Raw genomic sequence first — 24,430 nt, 5'->3', positions numbered from 1 at the left:
TTGCGAGTTTAAAACGTGCAATTAGTAGCTGAATATCTAGGTTGCTAAATGCATAACAGTACAGCAGAAGAGACATTCCCTCCAAGCACAAGGGCTGTTTGAGTGTCTTCCCCTCTATGAACGAGTGATTTGAAGCACAATGTGTGCAAGTCAAGGTTAAATGCTAATAGAGGTGATATATAGGCAACTTCCCGCTTCAACGACATTCGATCATTTTCAGGAAATGCACAACAAGGCAAAACAAGCATTGAGTGAGAAAACTCGGACAAGGATTGTTCAATCTTTGCAGCGCAGTCACGGTTGTTCGGAGGTTCCAGAACAATGGCCTGAGCTGTTCTTCGTGTGTTTGTCTCCACATTTTTCACAATCACCTTGTGTATTCAAAATCCAGCCAAACCAGAAAACAACAAGGAATGCTGGTATCAATTACTAGCTCAAAAGAAATTTCTGGTATAATCTTAAACCCGAAAAATCTAACTATGACTTTCAATTCTTTCCAAAATCGAAGTTCGATCACTTTAGTTTTACCTGTGCAATTTAATTGGATTCAACATTTTATAAAATCAATAAATTTCTATTATAATTCATTCGAAAATCGAAATTTCGATAACTTCAGTCTTCAGCTGTGCAATTTGAGCTCGGATTCAAGTGTAAATTCTTGTGATTTCATCAATTTTCTCGCCAGCCAAACAGAAAGCAGCAAAATTTATATAAATCAACATTGAAATAATTACCAGCGAGCCGGAGGTGATGGAGAGCCGTTTGAGGGCAGGAGTGGAAAGCCCGACCAAAGCAGAGTCGTCGAGAGAGGCCAGTTTGGGGCCTCTTGAAATGACCGTTCTGTCCTTGGGCAGCCGGAGAATCTCCGGCGGCAACTGCAAGCTCGCCGACGCGTCACCATCGCCGCCGCCGTCGACTGTGGCCTTCACTCAGTACGGAATTGATGAGATTTTTGGTGGAAGTCAGCACCAGTGGGTTCCTCCTCCTCCTCTCCACCATTGGAATGGAGCCTATAGAAACACATATAGTACATTCCAGGTGCAGATTGTATATAATTATTTACAGAAATAGCGCGAAATCGATGAAGCTCTTCAGCTGCTCTGCTTCTGCGTTCGGTGACGTAGTAGATGATCGTTTTGACGTCAGCTGCTTTTTTTTGGAGCTGGAATTTGAATGGGCTTTGTTGATAATTGGGCTTGTACCATATTTTCAAAGCGCGATTTCAGTTTACGGATTGAGAAATGATAAACACACATTTTTTTAGATTCTTACATATTCATGTTTTATTCTAGCCATTGATTTTATTTAACTTATTCAATCTGATGATCATAAATAAAAAATGGTTTGTAAGACCATCTCCATAAAAGATGTCAAATTTTAAACCTAAAATTTAAATTTGAAGGCTTACGTGGCACTTTGGCATTTTTAAATTTTTTGCTCTCCAACCGATATGTCAAATTTTCAACATAAAATAATAATTCATATGTACTTTCTTTGCATTGGGAATAAAAAAGAAACAAAAAGATATGCTTTAAACCAATAAAAAACTAATAAAAAGCATTTAATAATTAATTAAAAAAATTGAAGGTGTTGTCAAATTTGGCTGCAAGGGGGAGAGATGTCAATTCATGTCATGCCACATCATATTTGGCTTCTCGGTTGGAAAACATTAATGTTGTCTTTTGTTACCGTTATTGCTAATTTAGACATTTTGACATCTCCTTTGAAGATGCTCTAAGAAGTTAAAAAGAGTGTAAAAATCACTTTCTTTACGGATTTGGCGAGTTGGTCAAGGTAGGTGTCGATTTGCTTTGCAAAAGAGTGCGACGTAACTGAATTTGGAAGAAGCAAGAGGCCAGATATGTGATATGTTACACTTTTTTTTTATATAAGTGATATTGTGAAGGGAGTTTCAAATACATAATCTCGGTATATGAATAAATGCTCTTAACCACTTGAACTCATAGTTCGTTTAAAATTTGATTACTACTATAACTCCGTCTGCTGATGCTGGTGCTCGGATATTGGAATTGTCATTAGAATGGTTACATCATAAATTCATGAATTTTTCAATTATATGTTATTTCATTTTATACAACTGATATTTTACTTTAACCTAATTTAGAATGTGAGACGAGAAATTCGAACTCTAATGCAATGAGAAAATCATCCGCCTTGAACAATATCGCCAGGTCCACGTCTGCGAGAAGGGGATTCAAACTCGATTGTAATGTGGGACCTTTGGTTGCAAGAATGAAGAGATTTTTCATTGTGACCGTCACACGAGATGGTACACCACGTGTCTCTATATAAATAGTGAGTTATGTGTGTTAAAAGGTAATAACTTAAAAATTAAAATTTTCCACCACTTGCATAAAAACACGTGATGTATCATCCGTGTTCCCGTCATAACTAAAAATTTCTCGCAAGAATGGGTAAACATTGACTTTGACTTGCAATTTCAATTTATAGAATTCAAGAACAACAACGTACTCACTGAGCAATTATTTGTGTATTTATTTGTAATCAAACAAAACGAAGAATTTTAAGCGGAAGAAAAAGAAAAAGATGCATAAATACCACATCGGAAAAGCATGTACAAGCCTCGTGCTTTATATGACCAAATTTAGGGGATTTAGATTGCCGAGCTTAGTAACGCAAGCTTACGATCCAATGTGGAGGCAATAAAGGTGGAATGTGAAGTTGTGAGTTTCTCTAAAAAAGAGTTGCAACCATAAGTACGACTAGATCCAGTAAGAACATAAAAATTGTGGCTTACTTAGTCGTTCTGAAGCGTCCATGGCTTATCAGAGCATGTCCAACTGACCTCCACCTTTTTTATATCGATTCTCGTATTTAGAGGTGTCAAATCTCATTGGGTTGTTAACCAACATAAGATACAATTTTGATCAGTGTTTCGTTTCGATTTTGAGTATAATATTTTAGTCGTTCTGAAGCGTCCATGGCTTATCAGAGCATGTCCAACTGACCTCCACCTTTTTTATATCGATTCTCGTATTTAGAGGTGTCAAATCTCATTGGGTTGTTAACCAACATAAGATACAATTTTGATCAGTGTTTCGTTTCGATTTTGAGTATAATATTTTAGGTCGTTACAAAACAAAGTATAGTTAGATTCGTTGAAAATCGAAGAATGGAGGAAAAGCTTATAGTCTACACAATAATTAAGTTTCGAATGAGAATTGAACTTAAGTGCATAAGGGGGCACATCTACTCTAACCAATGTAGTTACGCACACGTTTTGAAGAGGAAATGAGAATCAAACTTTTTTTTCGGTTTAGCGACCTTTGGTTGTAAGGAATGAGAATCAAACCTTTTAAAGTTGCCGAAAGCCGAGCATAGTAACGCAAGCTTATGATCCAATGTGGAGGCAATACAGGTGGGGTGTGGAAGTAGTTGGTGAGAGGTAATACATCGACCCTATGCCAGGCGGATGGCACGATAAACCTATACGAAAGTTATGGCTTACCGTGTTGTCGATGAGGCACAATAAGCTTATGCGAAAGTTATGGCTTACTCCATGCACATTGCACCAATGTATAAACTGTCCATTAGCTTGTACAACAAAATTGAATTGTTCTAGAATTCAAGCTTCGTCCATAACATGATCTCGGTACATGAATAAACGATATGTTACATTTTATCTTTTATACAAGCGATAATGTGAAGGGAGAGTCAAGTACATGATCTCGGTATATGAATAAACGCTCTTAACCATTTGAGCTAATGGTTCCTTTAAAATTTGATCACTACTTTAACTCTGTCTGACGATGATGGTGGCCACTATATTGACATTGTCATCGAAATGGGAACATCATAAATTCATGAATTTTTCAATCATATGTTATTTCTTTTATACAAACGATGTTCTACTTTAACCTAATTTAAAATGTGAGAACAGAAATTCGAACTCTAGTGCATTGAGAAATCCATTCGCTTTGGACAATATCGTAGGTGATTCAAACTCGATTGTATTGTGGGAACTTTGGTTGCAAGAATTGGTAAACATTGACTTTGACTTGTGTATTTATTTGTAATAAAACAAAACAAAGAAATTTAAGAGGAAGAAAAAAAAATATATGCATAAATACCACATCGGAAAAGCATGTACAAGCTTCATGCTTTATATAACCAAATTATGGGAGTTAGATTGTTGAGCTTAGTAACGCAAGCTTACGATCCAATGTGGGGGCAATAAAGGTGGGATGCGGAAGTTGTTAAGGCGGCCTAAGAAAAGAGGTGCAACCGTAAGTACGACTAGTTCCGGTAAGAGAACGTTTGAAGAAGTTTTTGATCCGGTCTTGTTTGATAAATGTATTGGGACTGAAGTCATTCCGATCATGATAGATAACACAAGTTCCACAAAATTCTTAAACTCGCTACATATAACGGACTAATACTCTCTTTTTTGAGTTGAATGTGCATGTACTTTAAACTGAATATTTTACAATTTTTTTATACTCATTTCCAAGCATGTATGAGTTCATAATTATGACCATGTGTCCCACGTGGATGAGACGTATACAAGTGACATACTTAATATATAAAATTGTTAGAAGTTGGTCACTCGAATTCGACATGTTAAGCTAACGGGTCACCTGAATCCGACCCGTTAGCTTAATGGGTTACCCGTTTCACCTGTTAACAATTATTATTAAGGAAAATTAATGATAAGGGCTTGAAAACTTTAAATGTTAACAAAAAACCATGTAAGAACTTTATTTAATGGTTAGGACAAGGCCCAACATTAAACTAGTCCAATTAAAATGGCCCAAACAACAAATTTCCGATTTTGCCCCGACAGCAGTCTTGTCCGTTTATCATCTTTGTTGCTTTCTTCTCTGCTATTCCCTGCCTCCATAACCTCAAATCCCTCATCTCCTTTCATCACCAACAGGAGCCGTAAAGCATGAGAGACTGCAGCTGGGAGAGTCGCAGCGGCTCCTGCAGAAAATGAACTTAGTAACCCGGCAATTAATCCTTGCACATGAAACAGAGGGAGGACGATAACCGTCGAGTCCGACTCAGTGAGTTTGTAGACCGATTTGATGTTCTGGACCGAGGAGGCCAAATTGAGTTGCGTCAAGGGGACTCCCTTGGGCCGGCTCGTGGTCCTCGACGTGTGGAGGAAGAGCGCCACGTCGGAGGGGTCGTTGATGAGTTGCGAGACCGAGTCGGGGCTCCCCTCGGCGGCGGAAGAGAGAGTGACGTGGCTGGCGACGGCAGACAGGTTGGCGGTCTCGTGAGGGATGTTAAGCTTGGAAGCAGCCGCTTGGGCCGCATGAATCGGTTCTTCCGGCATGATCAGGAGCTTCGATTCCTAGTCGGAAAGGTAGAACTCGAACTCATCCACCGTGTACGCCGCATCAAATCACTGCCAAAAACATCACAACGAACTACAGAAAAGACAAAAAAAAAAAACTGTCAGAATTTTTTTATCTAATTTAAAAACTTGTTTGTTTGCGGAGAAAACGGTGGAAAATAAAACGATGCGATATGTACCTCGGCGGTGTTGGGGAAGGTGAGTGCTTTGTGCAATTCAGGTCCTTTAATGCCATCATGTGTTTGATCTGCATGATTTTGGGGAGTTCTGATCATTTTATTAAATGGGTTATTTTTGGATGAATGTGTATTGCAGAGCAGAAGAAGCAGAAATTTTCTGAGATTAAAATTGGACTGGATGATGCCGAAGCTTTGGTAATATGTTGTACAGCATACAAATTTCACTTGTTTTTGCTTTTTCTGGAAAGCGTCATGGTTTATATACTTTCCTTGTTTGTTTATGTGAATGAGTGATGGGATTTCTTTTGGGGGCTTACTGGGTAGTTTCTCGTTTAAGTGTTTGAAACAGAAACTGTTGACTATTTGAACTACCTTTGCTACTGGCTATGACAAATTGATATGAAAACGGAACCAAAATTGTGAATCCAAACCAAAATAACTTACACTATTTTTGGAAGGAACAAAATAAACACTATTTCTATAACTACAACAAAATAACTATACTATTTATGAAATTGAACCAAAATAATTCACACTATTTATGAAACTAGACCAAAATAACCCACACTATTTATGAAACTATACCAAAATAACCCACATTATTGATGATACTATAGCAAAATAACCCACACTATTTATGAAACTATACCAAAATAACCCACACTATTTATGAAACTAGACCAATATAATCCACACTATTTATGATACTATAGCAAAATAACCCACACTGTTTATGAAACTATAGCAAAATAACCCACACTATTTTTGAAACTAGACCAAAATTATATCATAATTTGCCATGATCATAATTAAGGGAAATTTAAGTTACATATATATGTTCTTGTTCTAGATTTGAGTTGGAGCATGAGACTAGAGAAGAAGCAGAAGAAAAGTAAATAGTCGGTGTTCAACTTTAAGAAATAGTCAGTGTTCAGTTTAATAAATAGTGATAATATCAGTGTTTAGTTTAAGAATTAGTGATAATACCCGAGTTCAGTTCTAGAAATAGTTTATGGTCAATTTAAGAAATAGTGGTAGTATCACAGTCCAATTTATGAAATAGTTAATATTTAATTTAAGAAATAGTCAAAATTCAGTTTACGAAATGATCAATATTCAATTTATGAAATAGTAATAGTACCAGTGTTCAATTTAAGAAATAATGATAATACACATGTTCAATTCTAAAAATAGTGGGTGTTCAGTTTAAGAAATAGTCAGTGTTCAGTTTAAGAAATAGTCGGTTCAGTTTACGAAATAGTCAATGTTCAGTTTATGAAATAGTCAATATTCAGTTTAAGAAATAGTGATAGTACCAGTATTCAGTTTAAGAAATAATGATAATAGTCGTGTTCAGTTATATAAATAGTCAGTGTTCAGTTTAAGAAATAATCAATGTTTAATTTAAGAAATACTGATAGTACTAGTGTTCAGTTTGAGAAATAGTTAGTTCAATTTAAGAAATAGTCAATGTTCAGTTTACGAAATAGTCAATGTTTAGTTTATGAAATAGTCAGTATTCAGTTTAAGAAATAGTGATAGTACCAATGTTTAGTTTAAGAAATAATGATAATCCTCGTGTTCAATTATAGAAATAGGATGGGAGAAATTTTTCTAGGAGCTAGTTACACATTTCACCTGGTGTTCCCAACCCAGTAACATATGACACCTTGAATATCATATTTAAATCCTTAAATCTTATTCTCCAAACTATAAATAAAACTAAATTAACAAAAAAATAAATAAATAAAAAACAAACAAACAACCCAAATTCTGGAACCTTTCGCCCCACCCACACCTCACCCATTCATCCCTTCCCGTCACCTCTCTGTTACCCCTCTCTCTCTCTCTCTCTCTCTCTCTCTCTCTCTCTCTCTCTCACGCTGGAGAAGAACACGGGAAGGCCAACCACTGCTGAGAAGAAATAGTGATAGGTACATGTAAGCAAGCAGCAGGCGCTCTGAAAGTAGCAAAACCAGAGGGAGAGAGAAACAAATTCAAAGCTGTCACCAAATCATTACGATGTTCAACCCAGCTACTGCCAAATGTTGGCATAACCGATGATGCTCCTTCTCCGGATGCACTCCCCGGACATTCCATATGCTTTTGCGAATGGTCCTTGAGGATGCAAACTGCAGGCCTTATCAAAAGTACCCTCAGATGAGGTTCTTTTAGCACTGGGCACCAAATTCTTAACCATGTACATAATCATATTTGAAAAGGATCTTGTTGAATTAAAAACATTCAAAAACAGCAGAACCTCCATAATTTTACTCTTACGGGTAATTCAACAAATTGGGTTTCGCATTGATCATAAATACACTAAATTTCATACCAATTTGAAATCTACACAACAAACAATTACAGATTATAGTTTCCTATGAAACAATAAGCATCTTACATCACTACAACAACTAAAACGCATTAAAATTGATAATATCATGAATTCGAACAACGAAAAAGGAAATCGAATTCGGTTACCTTGTACTTGCCAACCTCTTCGCTGACTTCCTTCAAATCACCCTTTGTGAAAATCAGACCAACGTTGCTCTAAATCCCAAAAACAACAACAAATCAGAAAACCAACTAATACAAACAAATCAGCAACCACAAATAGAGCCAAAGAACGTACCACATAGAGGGACGAGGTTGAGGTAGGCACTATTGCCCGTCTTCTCCGCATGGTTCCTGACAGACCTTTTCATCATCGTGTTCTTCCCCTTCAGAACGACGGAGTCTCCATGCAGTCTCTCGTAGATGTTCTGGAGATGCTTGGAGCCGACGTTGTCGGGGGCGACAATGAGGACCTGGCCATACTCGTCGAGGAGGGAACAAAGCTTGGAATCGTAGGCGATCTTCTAGTTGGCCTTGGAGGTTTTCTACTGTTAGGGGTACTTTTGGAAACTTAATTTTATCCATGTTGAGCTCTCTAATCCAGCCCGTGTAGAATTTGAAAGCCCTGTCCTCATGGTTAATTTTGAGGTGCTTTTAGTTAAAGAAAACTATAGAGTGGTTTTTGGTTAAAATATTATGGATCCAAGTCATTTTTATTAAAGCTCCCTTATTATTATTATTATTTTGCATACAATTTATTTTTTGTTGTTAAGACTTTACTGAAATTACTAAAACATCATCAACTAACGGGTGCTAACGGATGCTAACAGGTTGATCCAAAGTGACCCGTTATTTAACGGGTTGTTAACGGATTCACCCGTTAACAACCCGACCCGTTAAGCATCCATCCAAATACTAATATTAACGGGTCGGGTCCAAGATGTCAGGTCTAATAGGCCCTCATTCTGAGGGTGGGGAAGACTCATAGAGGCATTTCAGTCTCTCTTTGACTACCATTGTGCGATTCACCAACACCAATAATAGAAAGAGTACTTATATCCTTCTTGTTCTAAAAAATAAGTCCCACATCGACGAAGCATAGACATTAAGGTGGAACTTGGAACGGCGGTTGAGTCGCACAAGCTGTGGCTCGTGCTTGGTGGCTTGAGATGGTTGAGTTTGGGTTCAATAGGCCCTTTGTGTTTGGTTCAGTCATTTTTAAAACTCCTTCAAACGAATCCATAATTAAGTATCAAATTCACTATTTATAACATGATTCAAGTGGCAATAATTAATCTATCGTATAAACAGAGGGAATTGTTATTCGCACTCCAAAAATCTTATTTTGCACTCAAAACTTTCTATAATTAGAAAGAAAATTACATTTATGAGGAGTGTAAAATGAGATTTTTGGAGTGCTAATAACAGTTGCCTAAACAAATTGCTTTAGTGAATTTCAATTAACTAATTTAAGCAATTTCCAAATTATCCTTATAACACGAAACACAATCATCAAATTGACAAAATTTAAAACAAAAAGAGAAAGTTGAAATTGAAGAAAACCACCGAAATTAATTTTGTTTTCTTCATTCATACAAATTTCAATAAAAATCAAGAAATCTTGGAAATCCACTTTTCCTTGGTACACACGCAACAACTGAGGCACTTGCTCAACATTTCTACCCACAAACCTCTCCAAGAACTGCTTCTCCGCCGGAAAAATCACACTCGCCAAGCTCAAATTCTCTTTTACCAACCCCTTCCCCGCCAGCACTTTGAAAACCGAACGCTCCAAACTCAGTCACATAACCGTCGCGCATTTCGCAATGGCGGCCGAGGACCACCCCATCTTGTTCACCAAAAAATCAATCGTCTGATTCGTCTCCATTATCTTCTTCTCCGATTTCGTCATGCACAAGGGATTGGACATGAAAGCAGAGAGGATCTCATCCTCTGACCAACCACATTTCCTGTAGGCCTCTTGGTTTCGTTCCAAGATCGACTTTTACCGGACCTCACCCGCACCGCCGGCACAAATCGCGGGCTCTAATCCGAAATCTTTCACCTCAGCAACAATCCCACTGAACGATTCTGGCTTTTTTTTTTTTGATCAAAATGTTGGGGTAATGCGCAAGCAACCGAGCAATGGAGGATTCCGGCATCCCAATATCTCTCAAAAGATCGATATTTGGCACCACATTTTTCGACAGATTTTCGAGGAAGATCCACGGCTTGTGCTTCAGAATACTAATCACTCTCTGATCAGAAATCAAAAAGGTTTTAAGGAACTTGTAAGATGGGTAATCTGATATTTCAAGGTTATTTTCAGAAGGGTAGGATTGTGGTGGCGATTCGTCGGCGGAAGGATAGATTTTGTACTGCAAATCTTTGGAGGGCGGCGATTTTGGTGGGAGAGTTGAAGGGTGTCATTGTTTTGGATTTGAAATGGATGGAGAGATGTTGATGTTTTTTGTTTGGTTTTTTTTGTTATTTTCTTCACTAAAAGTTTTTTTTTTTTTTATAATTTTTATAATTTATTATTATCAAGAACAAGGTTTGAAACTATTACAATAATTTAAAATAAGAGAATCTGAACCAGAGACGCATTGATAAAAAAACACCTGTAAAATTATTGTTTAATCCTACCTACCGTTTAGGTGGCACCAGCGAGATCCAGCTAAGGTAAGGAACTTCGTGTCGCGGCTGCTCCACTCCGCCACGGTCCCATGAACTGAACTTCGTTGCCTTCCCGCGCGCGAAGCGAATGGGCGCTGTGCTGTGGGTCAGTTTCGGGGCGGGGGGCAAATAGAGATCAGAAGAATGATTCATTTGGATCGACGAGCTTTTTCAGCCCCAAAACTAAGAATCAATGGAATGTCCGTCTATCCATGAATATCTATTCTATAGTGCCCATAACTTTTAATTTGGTTATTTTCCTTTAATTTCGTTCACAAAATTAATTTAATATTTTCACCGTCTTTTGATTGAGGAAGAGATTTGTTTCATGAAAGAAACAAGAAACAATGTACATAATGGAACACAAATCAGCACAACTATTTCCTCAAACTTTTATTCGTAACACACTTTCGTCATATCAAACACGTCCGACATAATATTCTATGTACTTTTGCTTTTTGCACAACATATTTTCCAGACCATAAATACCTATAAAGTCTCCAGCACGTACGACTCCATGTCTCTGCTGCATGCTCTACCCTGCACCGTCGCAAACGGGACGAATGTCGTACTTAATACATAGTTTCCTCCGTTGAAATTATACTCCGTCTACGGTCACGCAGAAGGGGAGGGGGATGATTTTCCGAAGAGCAACGCCTTGAGGGATCCGGGGTCCGTCGCAGGAGCACTGCAAGTGAAGTTTTGGCAGACAAGAGCGACCACTTTGTCCGCAGCAAAATGATTATTTGCCATCAGAGCAATGTTGCTATTGTTGCTTTCCCAAAATTGCATTTCTTCTGAATTGGCTGGATCGATGTGAATAACCTGCCATTTTGGATATCACGTAAGACTTGGGTACAAAGCGGAAGGAAATGACGAAGCTGTGAACTCGAAATAAAAACCCCAAACTCACTGTTTTGTTTGTGTCGTATGATGCATGTGCGGCGGCAAGCATGTTTTCGAACTCTGCAGAATGCTTCCGGCCAACCAAGACAACTTGCTTTCGGGAAGGAACAGCGAGCATGTCTGCTGCACAACACATCAAAGGTACTGCCATCGCCATGTCTTTTAATCTCGTCTCAAAAACAGCCTGTTGAAAAAGAGAATAAGAAAATTAGCAGTAGTTGAGACACACTCCCCAGATAAGATATAAAAGCACATTTTGGGTTAAGCAACTCGTACAAGAACATGATCGGCATCCCTCCTGTAATGATCAGACTTGTTTCCAGCTATCATGGATGCCAATCTTACAAGATTGATCACAGAAACCGAGTTTCCAGAGGGTTCAGCCCCATCGTGATCTTCCTTCACACGAAGTAGAATATTGGGGTCTTCCCCTGGTGTATTAAAATAGCCGCCTCCCTCTCTATCAAGAAATAATTCATCCTGGAAAATCGCCAGTAAACTAGCATCAATACACAGAAGAAAGAGAATAGATACTAAACGTCAAAATTCCATATATCATTTCTTGCCTGGGTGTCTTGCAGTTCAGTTGCCCAAATTAGCCAGGTAGTTTGACCACCAAATTCGTAAAGATCCAACAACCCCGATATGAGAAAAGCATAATCATCTAAAAATCCAGGTGCTTTAGATGGACCATTCCTAAAGCTGTGCTGTAGTCGATGAGTTTGCTCGTCGTAAAGCTTTCTCCTGATAAAAGTTGCAGCCCTCTCTGCAACCTGCATGTACTCCTTTGGCTGATATTTTTGGAATGTAATAAAACATAATAGTCAGTAAAATGTGAGTAAGGAGAACAAAATTTATAAATCGTACAAATAAATAGATAGATAAATTATCAGTAAAATATAGGTTACGGAAAAAAAATAAAAAAATTCACAAATTCTAAGCTACTGGTACCCACAGATGAACTCAAAGATGGTATAAACTTACATCAGAGCCGACCACGGGAAAGTTAAAATTGATCCCATCAGGTTCATTCTTGAGAATTTTAGAAGCCCTTGCAAAAGCTGAGATAGCCAGTCCATTCCATGACACAATTACCTACAAGGCACCTGATCTATCAATTTGTGCTCGAAAATATACGCCAAAACTTATTAGGTGGGTTCTACCGCAATTTTATGCATTGGGTTAAGAGTGAACACCTTATCATCTAAATGTGGTCTTGGTCGAGTAGATCGTACTTCAAAAAGCTTTTTCCTGCTCTGGCCCAGAATATCAAGGTATTTCTCAACAGGCATGGCAAATTTTGGTGCCAATTCAGACAGGCTTTTTCTCTCAATCAGCACATTCGTTCCCTTGAATTCATTGTGAGGATCACTCATTCTAGAAAGGTCACAGTTTCCCGAAGGCTTTATATAATAATGGTTCTTAAAAAGAGTAGCATCCTCTCCAAGTATGTCTTCAACCTAAATAGAAACAAAACGTTAACTTATGGAGGGAAAAAGAATATTGTAATCAATGAATACAAAATGGTGTCGGATATCTCATACGAAAGCATACTCTACTTCAAGCTCCTCAATGAACTTGAAAAGTTAGAATCAACAAATCTAAAGAGTAAACTTAAGGCTGAGACAATGAGGGGGAGACCTCTTTTTTAGTCCAAACATAGAAGGCTCCTTCCTTTTTTCTTGTAGCACCTTCAGATTCAGCACTGTCAGCATCTTCCGCTGAATAGATTTCGCCTTCCGGTCCAATCATTTCTCTCCTCAGATAATCAAGAACATCCCGTGCAACACATGAATAGAAGACATCTTTGGTAATAGAAAAAGCTTCTAAATAGACATTGGCAATCTGCCCTTGATCATATAACATCTTCTCAAAGTGCGGGACTGCAATAAACAGAACTGGTTCAACAATCTGTTGCAGAAATAATCAATATATAGAAAGAACAGAGGAGTTGGGGGCAAAGCATGGTGACTATAAAGAACGGTATGAGACAGCCATTTGATTGAACAAATAGTTCAGTATCTGAGCATGCCGTAACAGTTAAGACACATGAATATTGATGGAAATGATTTCTTAAGAAAAACTGACCATGCCAGCACTCATCCACGCTATATCTGTGGAAGCCACCTCCAATATGATCGTGGACGCCCCCTTTTGCCATGCATTGCAAGGTGAAGAAAACCATTTTCAGATTTTTATTTGCCTCACCCAACTTCCCAGTTTCCTCCAACTTCTTTGAGTAATAAAGCATGAGCTGAACCTCAACTGGTCTAGGAAACTTTGGGGCGGATCCGAACCCACCATACTTTTCATCATAGCTTCCGGAAAGCTATAAACAGATTAAACAGGAGGATGAGGAAAAAGAAGGAAATATTGTGCTGCCTTCTGATAAGTTTAATGAAAATAGGTCATATTTGTGCACAGATATGTAATGAACTTAATCTTCTTTTCTGAAATACCCTTGCATAAAATAAAAAAGGGAAGGGAGGCCGAATTTTCAGCAGATGGTATACTTGCAAATCCAAAACCCATAAACACAAAAAAAGTTCTTAATGTAAACTGTAAAGACACCTACTTGCTCAGCACATAGACGCAATGCAATCTGTGGAAGCCCATCTGGCAATTTATTAGAACTAGCACTTGACGACAATGCTTCTGACAGCTGTTCAATCGCAAATGCTCCACTTTTAACAAGCACATCCCTCTTACTATCCCAAGCATCTTTCACCTTTCTGAAACAAAAAAGGCATACACAATAAATGAGCAAGGGAAGCCAAAATAAAAAATAGCAATAAGCGTTCAGGTAATGTGCAGCGTCCAGCTCAACAAGCACTTGTAACTTCAGTGTTTTCGCCAACCAAGAGAATCATTGGAATAGACGGGGTGAGAAGGCCGAAGAGGGATGGTGATAAGTTAATGTCTCAGAGATCAACGTCTCCTCACCTAAGTATAGTCTTAAATCCTGGTCTTCCAAACTTATCGTCTGGGGGAAAGTAAGTTCCACCCATCAAAGGTTTCAAATCAGGTGAAAGGAAGACACTCAGCGGCCAACCTCCACCACCATACAGAGCCTGAACATAGGTCATGTATACCTGTAAAAGTGAAAATAATAATAATAATAATAATCATCAGCACATCATCATGACGCCAAAATAACCAGTGGAAAATTGTTATTATTATTTTCTTAAAGTACATCCTTGCAAACTAGAACCATTTGAGCTGAAAATGTGGGCACTGGATTCAGAATTCAAATATATTTCCTTTCTTCTTTAAGATTTGGGCTAGGAAAGATCTCGACCTATAACAAAGTCTAGCCTGAATGTTATCCGCCTTAAGAAAACATACCCTTCCCCTGTAAATATATATAGAATTCAGAAGCACATTAAGATACTCAACCTCATGCCAGTGGCAACCTCTAATGTAGTTGAAAATAGCATAACTTGAGACGCACTGACGTGCGAAAGTAAAAAAGCATTCCAGACACACATTATAAAGCTTCAGTAACTTCACAGGTGTGTTACAATGTAAGGCTCACCTTATCAACATCTGGTCTTTCCTCCCGGTCCACCTGCAGTAATGATATGTTAGAAAAAATGGAACACAGCTAAAATACTTCAAAAAAGTAGAAAACAAGAAAGTTCTCTCATAAAATTGATGTAATTACTCGATTTGGAAATGAGCAAACAAATTAGACACACCTTGATACTAACAAACCAATCGTTCAGCAATTTCGCAACGCCTTCATCCTCGAAAGACTCGACCTCCATAACATGACACCTTATTCAGTCCAACACAAACTAATTAGTCATCATTCACTAGAATATTAAAATTAAACTTCCCAAAAATCGAACAAGAAATCTCACCAATGACACGTGCTGTATCCGACTTGCATACAAAACCAACGCAGTTGCAACGATCAAACGAATCACATATCAGCTGACTGCCAAATTCCGATACTTGCAAAGAGAAAACAAAACATGGGTAGAATAAAATTACTTGATAAGAAGATGGGAACGTCCCTCTTTCGAGCTTCGGCGAAAGCTTCTTCTCCCCACGGATACCAATCCACCTGGTAAAACGCAGTCAAGTTTCAATCTTTTAGCTCGCAGAGCAATCCAAACAACAAAGAACAGAAAACCCAGTTCGGAAATTCAGACTTACCGGGTTGTGGGCGTGTTGCAGAAGGTAGGGGCTGTGCTCGGCGGCTAGGCGATTGGAGTGCTTGTGAGACGGGGCAGCCGGGTTGCTCGAAGTTTGCTCGGCCATGGCGAGGAGCTTGGAGGCGGAGAAGGGTCGGCGGGGAATCAGTGAGGAAAGGGCGGGAAAGTGAGTGGAGGGAGATTGGGGCGGTGGTGATGGAGGAGAGGAGAGCTGTTTGGTTGGATGAGAGAGGAAGCGGCGGAGAGAGAGGCGTTTGAGCATAGAATTGTGGAGAAGCAGAGAGGAGTGAGAGAGAGAAGAAGAGAAGAGTGCAGAAGTTGGTGCCATGTGTGGAGACGGGGTGAAGAGGCAGAAGGAGCCATGTGGAGCTTGGGCTTGTTTGACGGCTGGAGGTTGACGGTGTACAAACAGGTGGCCCAGTTTTGAGCTTTCAACAAGGCTATCTACTGCCTTTCGTTTGTGGTACTATTGGGTAAGTCGGTAACCGTATGTTGGAGTTGCTTTTAAAAAAAGGAAATTTTAAAGAAAAGTTTTCGATACTGTTCATTTTAACGAAAAATCACATTTTTACATTAAAAAATTAAGTCTGGTACCATTTATTTTACCCTTTATTTTATTATTATCGTTAAAACTCAAAATTTTCAAGTCTTTTTCATTAGTTTTCCTTTTAAAATAACCGAAAACGTTTTTTGTAGACCTTGAGGTACATTTTGGAAAGGGCACATAACAAGGCCTTGAGGTACAGTTTGTCCGCCTATTTATTTGCACTTGAATTCCACACAACCTTTACATTTTATTTTTTAAAAGTTTTAACAAAACACTCCCGGTACTATTCATTTTTAACGAAAAACCAAATTTTTACCTTTTCCTGGTACTATTCACTACTCTTTTATTTGTCATTTTTCATTTAAACTAAAAAAAATTTGAACTTTTCGTTAGTTTTCCTTTATTTTTTCCTTTGTTGGCATTTTTGTTGTTAAATGTGAAAAGTGAAAATATGGAGGTGTTTATGGCATCTTTTGCTGCACGAGTCTCTCAACTTTACATGTATACAAAAATTACATGACTCGGCTATTTAACCTGTCGACAACAAATTTAACAAAAAACGCATGTGCCTGTGATTGCGTCTCTACATAAAACATACGAAAAGATTGCCCCGTTTTGAACAATTTGTTCCAGCAAAGGTTTCCTTACCACCTGATCCGGCTCTGTAAATCTTCGAACAAGATTGCCACAAAACAAGGTAGAAATTAGCCAGCCGGAGCTCCTACAGATTCAGCGAGTTCTTCCAGGAGTTCTTGCTGTTCTAAGGAAGCACAAGACTGCAAGAAGAGTAGGAATATCAGTTGCAAGGCATTCGTATCGGCGAATCCTTTTGACAAATATTTATTAAGAGGAAGGGAGGACATGTCTCTGGAAAAATACCTGAATTGCGTTATCTATATCGCCACCAAGAAAAGAGGTGAGCTCATAGTTTGTCTTTAACCGATGGTCGGTCACTCTATTGTCCTAATTCAATAAACAAGAGAAGTGAACTTCCTGAAACATAACCAATCGAATGAAAGAAATCTCAGAGACAAAAATGTTGAACACAAGTCTCACGTTGGTTACTGGTTAGCATAAATTCTTTTAGCTTTATATACGTATTAGGACCTCTACACCTAATAGGTATAGCTTTTGAATTGAATAGTTCAGTAAATCACTCATTGCCAGTACCTTAAAGTTGTATGTCCGAATCTTTTCTGCACGAGAACCAGTACCAACCTGCATTTTAAGAATACAAATGTCACATGGTTTAGTCCTGGCCCTAAAACCATAATCTAGCGTTCCCATTGCATAGCCTAATATCAAAGAACTGCATATATGTGATGGCAAAAGTTTAGAACAGAGATGTTGCAATCTCACGAGCCTCGTAACTATCCTCTAAGCTAAAAGATACCTGCGATTTCCTCTGATTCCTAATCAACTCCTGCTGCTCTCTCAATTTTATCTTATACCTGTAACAATGCCATTGATCATCATGGACCAAAGAAAAAGTGTGCAAACAAGAGGTATTATGTGTGAATAGCGTTGATTACATGCATATGTCAAGCTATGTCGAAAATATTATGCAAAATTCAAAATGTTTCATAAGGGAACAGTTAACGTGACTAACAAAATAAGAATATCAGGACATTTAAAACAGTGAAATCAGTACTCACAATTTTGCTCGCAGCAACTGAAAAGCACGATGCTTGTTCTGAAGTTGAGACCTTTCTTCACTACAAAAGATGCGGATGCCCGTTGGTTTATGGACGAGATCAACAGCTGTCTCCACCTTGTTAACATTTTGCCCTGCACGATGATCATGCATGAGACTTAACTCACATAGGAAATCCTGTTCTGAAGAGTGAGACATGCAAAATAGTGTTAATTAAGAAAATAATATTCTTTGCACATAAATACCTCCGGCTCCCCCAGACCTTGCTGTTGTCAGTTCAATATCTTTTGGGTCGATAACCACCTCAACTTCATCAGCCTATATTAAGGCACAAACAAGCACAATAAGTCAATGAATCAGAAAATGTTTGATCATGGAGTACATAAAAGATTACAGTGACAAGTAAAATATAAGCTACCTCTGGCATGATCGCAACAGTCGCAGTGGAAGTATGTACGCGACCCTGTGTTTCTGTATGAGGAACACGTTGAACCCGATGAACACCAGATTCATATTTTAATTTGCTGTATACACGTTTTCCTTTGACTTCCATCACATAGGCCTTGTATCCTCCTCTTTCAGCCTAAAATAATGCAAGAGCTCTGTCAGTATGTCAACGGAAACAGGATATACCGCTAAAAATATCAGTGAAGCATACCTCTGAGCTTGAGACTGTGCTGAACCTCCAATTATTCCTCTCACTGTACTTCTCATACATACGGACCTTGGTACGAAAAAATAGAAAAGCAAAAGAAAATGCAGAAGCATTAAGATATGCTTGGAAGCAACTTCAGAAGAAGGATTTCATAACACAAGAATGGTTGGTTTTGCCAATGAGGCCTATCATTGAAAAATAAAACATAAAGGAGAAGAAAGAGTACACAGGCACATCAATAACAAAGACTTTTGAAGTTTACGCAATGCACTATGTAACCTACCCCATGAATATAGTATGAGTTTTTCTTTATTTTACCAACTTTTCTGTTTATGCAAATAAAAAATAATGGTCATGTATCCTACAGATTTTAAACGACAAAAGAAACATATACCTACAAGATCACCTGCCCAGATTCCAGCTTCATCACCACCAGTACCAGCCCTTACTGCAGAAAAAGAGAATACATATGTATGAGGTACAGCTTCAGTCAAATCTGGTGTGGACATATGACGTTCCTAGACTCAAGAGCATTTTACGTGGTTAAACATCATATGTGGTTCTCAAGCAATCAATAGAATAGTTTATTTCATTGGAAACTCTGAGATTACCTTCAAGCATTATATTTCTTGCATCAAGAGGGTCACTAGGAAGGAGTAGCATCTGTTAATATAAAATGAAACATTATCCCAATTGATATTCCTACTATGGAAAGGAAAACATTAGAAAATAGAAACAACAATATTCGGTTAAAGTAGTTAAGAATGCCAAACTGATCCATTGTGCATGTAATAATACCTTGAGCTTCGCTTCAAGTTCTTTGATTTGATTGGATAAAGATTCAAGTTCAAAAGATATCATCTCTGCCATATCCTCATCATTGCCAGCTTCTTTTGCTAAAGCTGAACCACCGATTATAAAGAGGGGTAAAATATCAAAATGAATGTTAGTAAATACCTCCAATTTTTCCGAAAGGAATGTTTTACACAGGCATATAGTTACATAAACCTTTGGTCTCTTCTAACTGCTTCTCGGAGTCTTTGAAATCCCTATAGATTGTCACGACCTGTCCATTGAAATCAAAGGCAAAATATTGTCAGTTAAATCTGAAAAGAAATTCAAGCAGAAGTGCAGAACACACAACTAAAACCTGGCACGATAAGTAGCAAAGATAAACCGCAGCACCTCATCAAGCTCTGCCACAGACTGCGCAAGCTTCTGGTATTCACTGGGATTTGACACAACGTCTGGATCAGCCAGCTTGACCTACAAAGTTCCCCTTCTTCATGAGCATACACAAATCTAGAGAAAACAACAGCAATAACTAACCATGCAACAGCACAGTACACGAATCTATACTCTGGATAATTAGAGAACTAGATAGGCATGAAAAACAATTTAACCCAATTTACGCTGATCTTTCAAAATCCTTCGTAATCGCATGGACCAGAAATACCAAAATCGTAACTAGATATTAGATTCAAAGTATTTGAGAGAAAGTCCGGAGTTTTTGCCTATTGAATAAAAAAATTGTAGGATTACGTTGGTACATTTCTATCTGTTTTCTTGTACAATTAAAAAATAAATTCGAATTCGGTTAAGAGTGTATGCAAGTCCAAAGTTGTATCTGAAAATAATCTCTGCAATGGGGTCTTCAATTGTAATCACAACCATCAAAATTTCAATCACCAAAATTCTATATTCCCAATTTTCCAAAATCATTCAAATTCTCTGCCATACAAAACCCTAAACCCTAAAACCCTAGACCATTAAACTACACAGAAGCAGAGTACTAATCCTCAAAATCTCACATCACATACACACACAGGGTGGGAAGATTAAAATCATCAACCCAAAACATTCAATCAGAGTATGAATCGTACCGATAAATCCCTCCACGTCTTCTCTGCAGAATCCAGCTTTGTAATCAAAAAGGGCTCCTGCAATTTCACAAAAACAACACCAGAAAATGAGAATCCCATCCCATAACAACTGTTTGTTTCAGGGGAAAACTTTTTCCTTCAAAAAATAACAAAAACCCAATTTCGAAAGCTGTAAACTTCCAATTTCAATGCTCCGAATTCGGAATTGTTATAATTTTTTGAGGTGGATGTACGAACCGCCATGCAAACGAGTCTGGGAGCTCTGGGAGGAGGTTTACTGATGACCACGGAGCGCGAAGACGAGTGGTCCGGGAAACGGCTTCGTATTGGAAATGCGAGTAATCGAGAAGGAGTGGAGCTCGTAGCGAGGCCACTCATTGCAGCCATGGAAGTTGCAGGTCGGAAGGAAAAACGCGCCTAAATAGATATGTGGCGTTTGGAAGAGATAAGGTCCCGCTTACGGGTCCTGTTTGGGAACTTAGATATCGTATCCCACAACCGGAATAACACAAGGTTTTTTTTTTTTTTTATTTAGAAAAAAAACTAATGAAAATGATTTAAAAATTTTGAGTTTTAAGAGTAAAATGAATAGTACCAATATTGACTTTTTAGTGTAAAAATTTGATTTTTTGTTAAAATGAACAGTATCGAAAACTTTTCGTTAAAGTTCCGTTTTTTTTTTTGTCAACACGAATAACAAAAGGTTACGAATGCAATGCAAGTAGCTTTTGTATAAAGCACTTATGTTCATAATATTTTTGGCATTAGACTATCTCTATTTCTTGGATTAAAACTTAAAATTTGAGTAAAGTGTATGCGAAATAAAAGAAAAGAGATAAAAGTGTATTTCTTGTTCTTTCAGGTTGTTTGTCAAGTCTTAACCGAGAGACTTGTCAAGATTATCCGTTGTACTCGTTATTGATATAGTGAAAGATTGTTGTTGTTACCCCATGAACGTAAGCACAAATAGCCGAACCACATTAATTCTTGGTAATATTCATGTTAATTACTTTGTTTTTCGATTTCTGAGTTTATTTTGTTTTTTCTCTTCTTTCAACGTGATATCCACAATAACACCCCATGTAAAAATGTTAGTTGACAAAGGCAAATGTACACTCCCATTCACCACCTACCTAGCTAGAAGGAATAAAAATACGATTAGACTGAGACATGAATTTCCTTTTATCTTCCTCTTTGTTTCCATCCACAACCTACACTTGAATGCTATTTTTTTTTTTCGTGAACAAAAGTTTATGGCAAGATTGGTTATAACTGTTCTAAAAATCCCCGCCTAGCGTGGCCTAGGCCCTGCTTAGGCGCTAGGCCCCAGCCTGCCGCCCCGATTAATGCCTAGGCGTTTGAAAATTAAGAAATGGCGCCTAGACCTGCTGAGGCACCCACCTAGACCCGCCTAAGTTGCAACTCACTTAGACAGAAAATAGATAACTTTCATTTTGCATTTTGTTTTTTTTCCAATAAATTGTAATAGACTTGTTACATACTTAAATGAACACACATTATATCCTTATTTCACATGTTTTCATTATGTTTCAATACTTCATGATATATATGCATTCTATTTTGTAGTTTATGATGAAATTATTTATATTTCAAGTATAAGCAGACACTTATTTACACGAAATATGATATATTTACTTAAATCCGCCTAATCCGCCTATGCACCGCCTAGCCGCCTAGGCGCTAGGCCCCAGCCCGCCGCCCGACTGGCGCCTAGCGACTTTTAGAACCTTTATTCTCATCATCAGCGTGACGGCATACTCACAACCTAGAATTGGAAGAACATACACATAACACCTAATTGGCAGTTGTAATCAGTATGTATTTGCTTAGAAATTTACAAATTGCACATTAACGAGAACTGTTGGCAACGGAATTCCAACCTTAATGGGGCGACACACAAAGTGAGGATCTTACCAACTAGCCAACCCCTTGAATACATCTTAATTGACAAACATATAGGAAACTTATATAGTATCCTTGTAAGTAGCTAGTTAGCAACAAAAGTGGGTGATGGTTGCTATCACTATAAAGGCATGAACAAATATGGTAAGGTACACAAAAGCGCTAATTATATTTATCTATCAAATGATGGGACCATGCCTTTTTTAATTAAATCATTGGTTCAACTTCATTTATATCAAAAAACAAATTATAACATGAATGCAAAAATAATATAGTGAAATAAAATTGGTGCCGACATTTGTACCACAGCTTATAAGCACAATTAAAAGATTTTCTATTTTAATGCGACCAAATTATCTTCATTTTTATTAACATTTAGTTTGATCATTGTAACACGCAAGGTTTTAACTTAATTAAAAAAATTAAAAAAACAATTGAACCGCCTGTCCACTACCTACCACCACCCAGCCCTTATTCAAAATTTCTCCACGTTTTCAGAGCCGATTCTGAGGGTGTGTAAAAGGTGTCACCGCACAGGGTTCCGATTCGAGTCCTTGTGGAACTATTTTGCTATTTTGAAGTTTTGCAAATTTATTAACTTAAAAGGTTGATAAGTTTTACACAAAAAAAATCATGCAACATATTTCAAACCGAATACCTTTTAAGACAGGAAACACTATTGTCCACTCAAAGTGGTGCTCTAATTTGTAGTATTTAAATTTTATAGATACAAATTGAAAAAAAAAATAGCAAAGAAAATACAATATTAAAAAAGATGAAGGGCCTCCATCTAAATCTTGCACATAGCCTCTTAATTCTCAGGGCCGGCCCTGCACATTTTGGCCTAAATCGTACATGTCCTTACCGTTCAATCAACATGTGCACTGCATGCACACTCAGGCTTAATTGAGTTGACTATAAAAGTGTGCTTTTATCTCTGCACTTTAATTTGAGTCGATCTCTTTCGTAATCTCTACTAATTAATAAAATCTTATTTGTCAACCAAAAGAGAGTGAAAAGATAAATTAGTTTTCTATCACACAAAAAAAAAATGATGGGTAATAATGTAATTTCACATGTTCAAATTTTACTTTTTTTTATTAAAGCCTCACCTACAGGTGATGTTAAAATATCTCCAATATTTATAAAAAAAATAAAAAATAAAAAATAAAAAACCAAAACCTTTCACTCCCCACGTCCTCTCTCTCTCCCTCTCTCCTTCTCATTTTCTAAAAAAATATGTTCATACACACAAATTCTGTAGACAAATGCTAGTTTAGATTAATTTAGTGTAAATTATCTTATTGTTCGTAAGCGTCCCAGATATATTAGCCATGATTGATCGAGTCGTTAACCATCTTGACATTTTAAGCTACATTTCTAACACCAATTTGGGTTTTTTGTTTAGCGCCAATTTAATTTTAGAAAAATTAATGAAAAGAGTTTGAAAATTTTGAGTTTTAACGATAATGACAAAATAAAGGTAAAATGAATAGTACCATAATTAACTTTTTAGTGTAAAAATGTAATTTTTCGTTAAAATAAACAGTACCTGATAAAAATAATGAATATAAACATTTAGAATATAAACTGCCCGACCACACGCCGTACAGTGCACAATGGCGTCCTTTGTGCACGGCTCCGAACATAAAGAACAAGCCAATTAGAAGCCTACTCCAATCTCCAGGGTTGCTTCGTAATTTCCAAAGTCCATCGTCGGTTGTTCCCAAACTAAACTTTCTCTTTCCTGGTGCCCTTTACTTTGTCCGGTACGGAAAGAGACGTTATCCAAGTGGCTAATGAAATAGAAAATTTTGGATTAGTCCGTCTGACCGCGTGATATGTCTGCTCATTTAACAGTAACAAAATGTATAGTCACTTTGTTGGCTATATGCATGTCATCTCTATTATTGGTCGTTTTAATATTTTGATACAACAATATGAAGATCATATTCAATTAAGTTACAGAATATGCCAGTTATAAAGTAAATGTAAAATTTGTTATCAATGAGATTATGAGAGTTTAAACAAAGGATGAAAGTTTAGTCAAGTTTCATCTGACTGCGTGATGTGTTCGCTCATTTAATAGCAATAAATGTATCGTCACTTGATCAACTATCTGCATGTCATCTCTATTATTGGTCGATAAAACAAAATAAGAATAAGATT

General features: G+C 37.5%; 3 protein-coding genes and 3 long non-coding RNA genes across 7 annotated transcripts; 1 reads left to right on the top strand and 5 right to left on the bottom strand.

The window, feature by feature from the left end:
• On the bottom strand, window positions 1-1,150 carry LOC126616623 (uncharacterized). Its single transcript, XR_007621216.1, has 2 exons — window positions 735-1,150; window positions 1-371 (listed from the first exon to the last, which is right to left on the bottom strand). It is a non-coding gene; the product is annotated as an uncharacterized LOC126616623 (long non-coding RNA).
• A 3,565-nt stretch (window positions 1,151-4,715) lies between these two features.
• Window positions 4,716-5,323, bottom strand: LOC126616616 (probable CoA ligase CCL9). Its single transcript, XM_050284689.1, has one exon. The coding sequence runs from the start codon at window positions 5,321-5,323 to the stop codon at window positions 4,769-4,771; it is 555 nt and encodes a 184-aa protein (XP_050140646.1). The 3' UTR covers window positions 4,716-4,768.
• A 70-nt stretch (window positions 5,324-5,393) lies between these two features.
• On the top strand, window positions 5,394-5,940 carry LOC126616620 (uncharacterized). Its single transcript, XR_007621212.1, has 2 exons — window positions 5,394-5,542; window positions 5,660-5,940. It is a non-coding gene; the product is annotated as an uncharacterized LOC126616620 (long non-coding RNA).
• A 1,826-nt stretch (window positions 5,941-7,766) lies between these two features.
• On the bottom strand, window positions 7,767-8,254 carry LOC126616625 (uncharacterized). The gene is made up of 2 exons (XR_007621218.1): window positions 8,156-8,254; window positions 7,767-8,073 (listed from the first exon to the last, which is right to left on the bottom strand). It is a non-coding gene; the product is annotated as an uncharacterized LOC126616625 (long non-coding RNA).
• Window positions 8,255-10,901: 2,647 nt separating this feature from the next.
• Window positions 10,902-16,081, bottom strand: LOC126615435 (uncharacterized). Its single transcript, XM_050283263.1, has 15 exons — window positions 15,601-16,081; window positions 15,436-15,508; window positions 15,303-15,324; window positions 15,138-15,216; window positions 14,975-15,007; window positions 14,383-14,531; window positions 14,015-14,171; window positions 13,528-13,768; window positions 13,081-13,322; window positions 12,636-12,899; window positions 12,424-12,534; window positions 12,006-12,230; window positions 11,716-11,919; window positions 11,447-11,623; window positions 10,902-11,358 (listed from the first exon to the last, which is right to left on the bottom strand). Exons 1-15 carry the CDS (start codon window positions 15,925-15,927, stop codon window positions 11,149-11,151), a joined length of 2,514 nt encoding a protein of 837 aa, XP_050139220.1. The 5' UTR covers window positions 15,928-16,081; the 3' UTR covers window positions 10,902-11,148.
• A 509-nt stretch (window positions 16,082-16,590) lies between these two features.
• Window positions 16,591-20,785, bottom strand: LOC126615437 (peptide chain release factor APG3, chloroplastic-like). Of its 2 annotated transcripts, none has more exons than XM_050283264.1 (15): window positions 20,576-20,782; window positions 20,339-20,395; window positions 19,641-19,721; window positions 19,464-19,521; window positions 19,254-19,357; window positions 19,067-19,118; window positions 18,854-18,903; window positions 18,459-18,524; window positions 18,219-18,383; window positions 18,046-18,118; window positions 17,802-17,934; window positions 17,540-17,597; window positions 17,317-17,364; window positions 17,026-17,109; window positions 16,591-16,922 (listed from the first exon to the last, which is right to left on the bottom strand). In XM_050283264.1, exons 1-15 carry the CDS (start codon window positions 20,723-20,725, stop codon window positions 16,851-16,853), a joined length of 1,251 nt encoding a protein of 416 aa, XP_050139221.1. In that variant the 5' UTR covers window positions 20,726-20,782; the 3' UTR covers window positions 16,591-16,850. The 2 variants fall into 2 exon arrangements, 1 of the variants encoding a protein (XP_050139221.1); XR_007620809.1 differs by having other exon boundaries at window positions 16,905-16,922; window positions 17,026-17,139; window positions 20,576-20,785.
• Between the last annotated feature and the right edge of the window lie 3,645 nt (window positions 20,786-24,430).

The sequence above is a fragment of the Malus sylvestris genome, chromosome 3, assembly GCF_916048215.2.
Source record: "Malus sylvestris chromosome 3, drMalSylv7.2, whole genome shotgun sequence".
Taxonomy (NCBI): Eukaryota; Viridiplantae; Streptophyta; class Magnoliopsida; order Rosales; family Rosaceae; genus Malus; species Malus sylvestris.
This window is presented reverse-complemented; position numbering and strand designations above follow the sequence as displayed.

What these genes read in the sequence shown, in the direction of transcription:
- LOC126616616 (XM_050284689.1), bottom strand. Translation starts at nt 5,323, where the DNA reads ATGCCGGAAGAACCGATTCATGCGGCCCAAGCGGCTGCTTCCAAGCTT.
- LOC126615435 (XM_050283263.1), bottom strand. Translation starts at nt 15,927, where the DNA reads ATGGCACCAACTTCTGCACTCTTCTCTTCTTCTCTCTCTCACTCCTCT. An exon ending in CGTTCCCATCTTCTTATCAA is followed by an intron (nt 15,325 to 15,435) that starts GTAATTTTATTC and finishes TTTGTATGCAAG; the next exon opens with TCGGATACAGCACGTGTCAT. An exon ending in ATTGGTTTGTTAGTATCAAG is followed by an intron (nt 15,008 to 15,137) that starts GTGTGTCTAATT and finishes TCATTACTGCAG; the next exon opens with GTGGACCGGGAGGAAAGACC.
- LOC126615437 (XM_050283264.1), bottom strand. Translation starts at nt 20,725, where the DNA reads ATGGCTGCAATGAGTGGCCTCGCTACGAGCTCCACTCCTTCTCGATTA. An exon ending in GCAGTTAGAAGAGACCAAAG is followed by an intron (nt 19,358 to 19,463) that starts GTTTATGTAACT and finishes TCGGTGGTTCAG; the next exon opens with CTTTAGCAAAAGAAGCTGGC. An exon ending in CAGTTGCTGCGAGCAAAATT is followed by an intron (nt 17,598 to 17,801) that starts GTGAGTACTGAT and finishes GCATTGTTACAG; the next exon opens with GTATAAGATAAAATTGAGAG.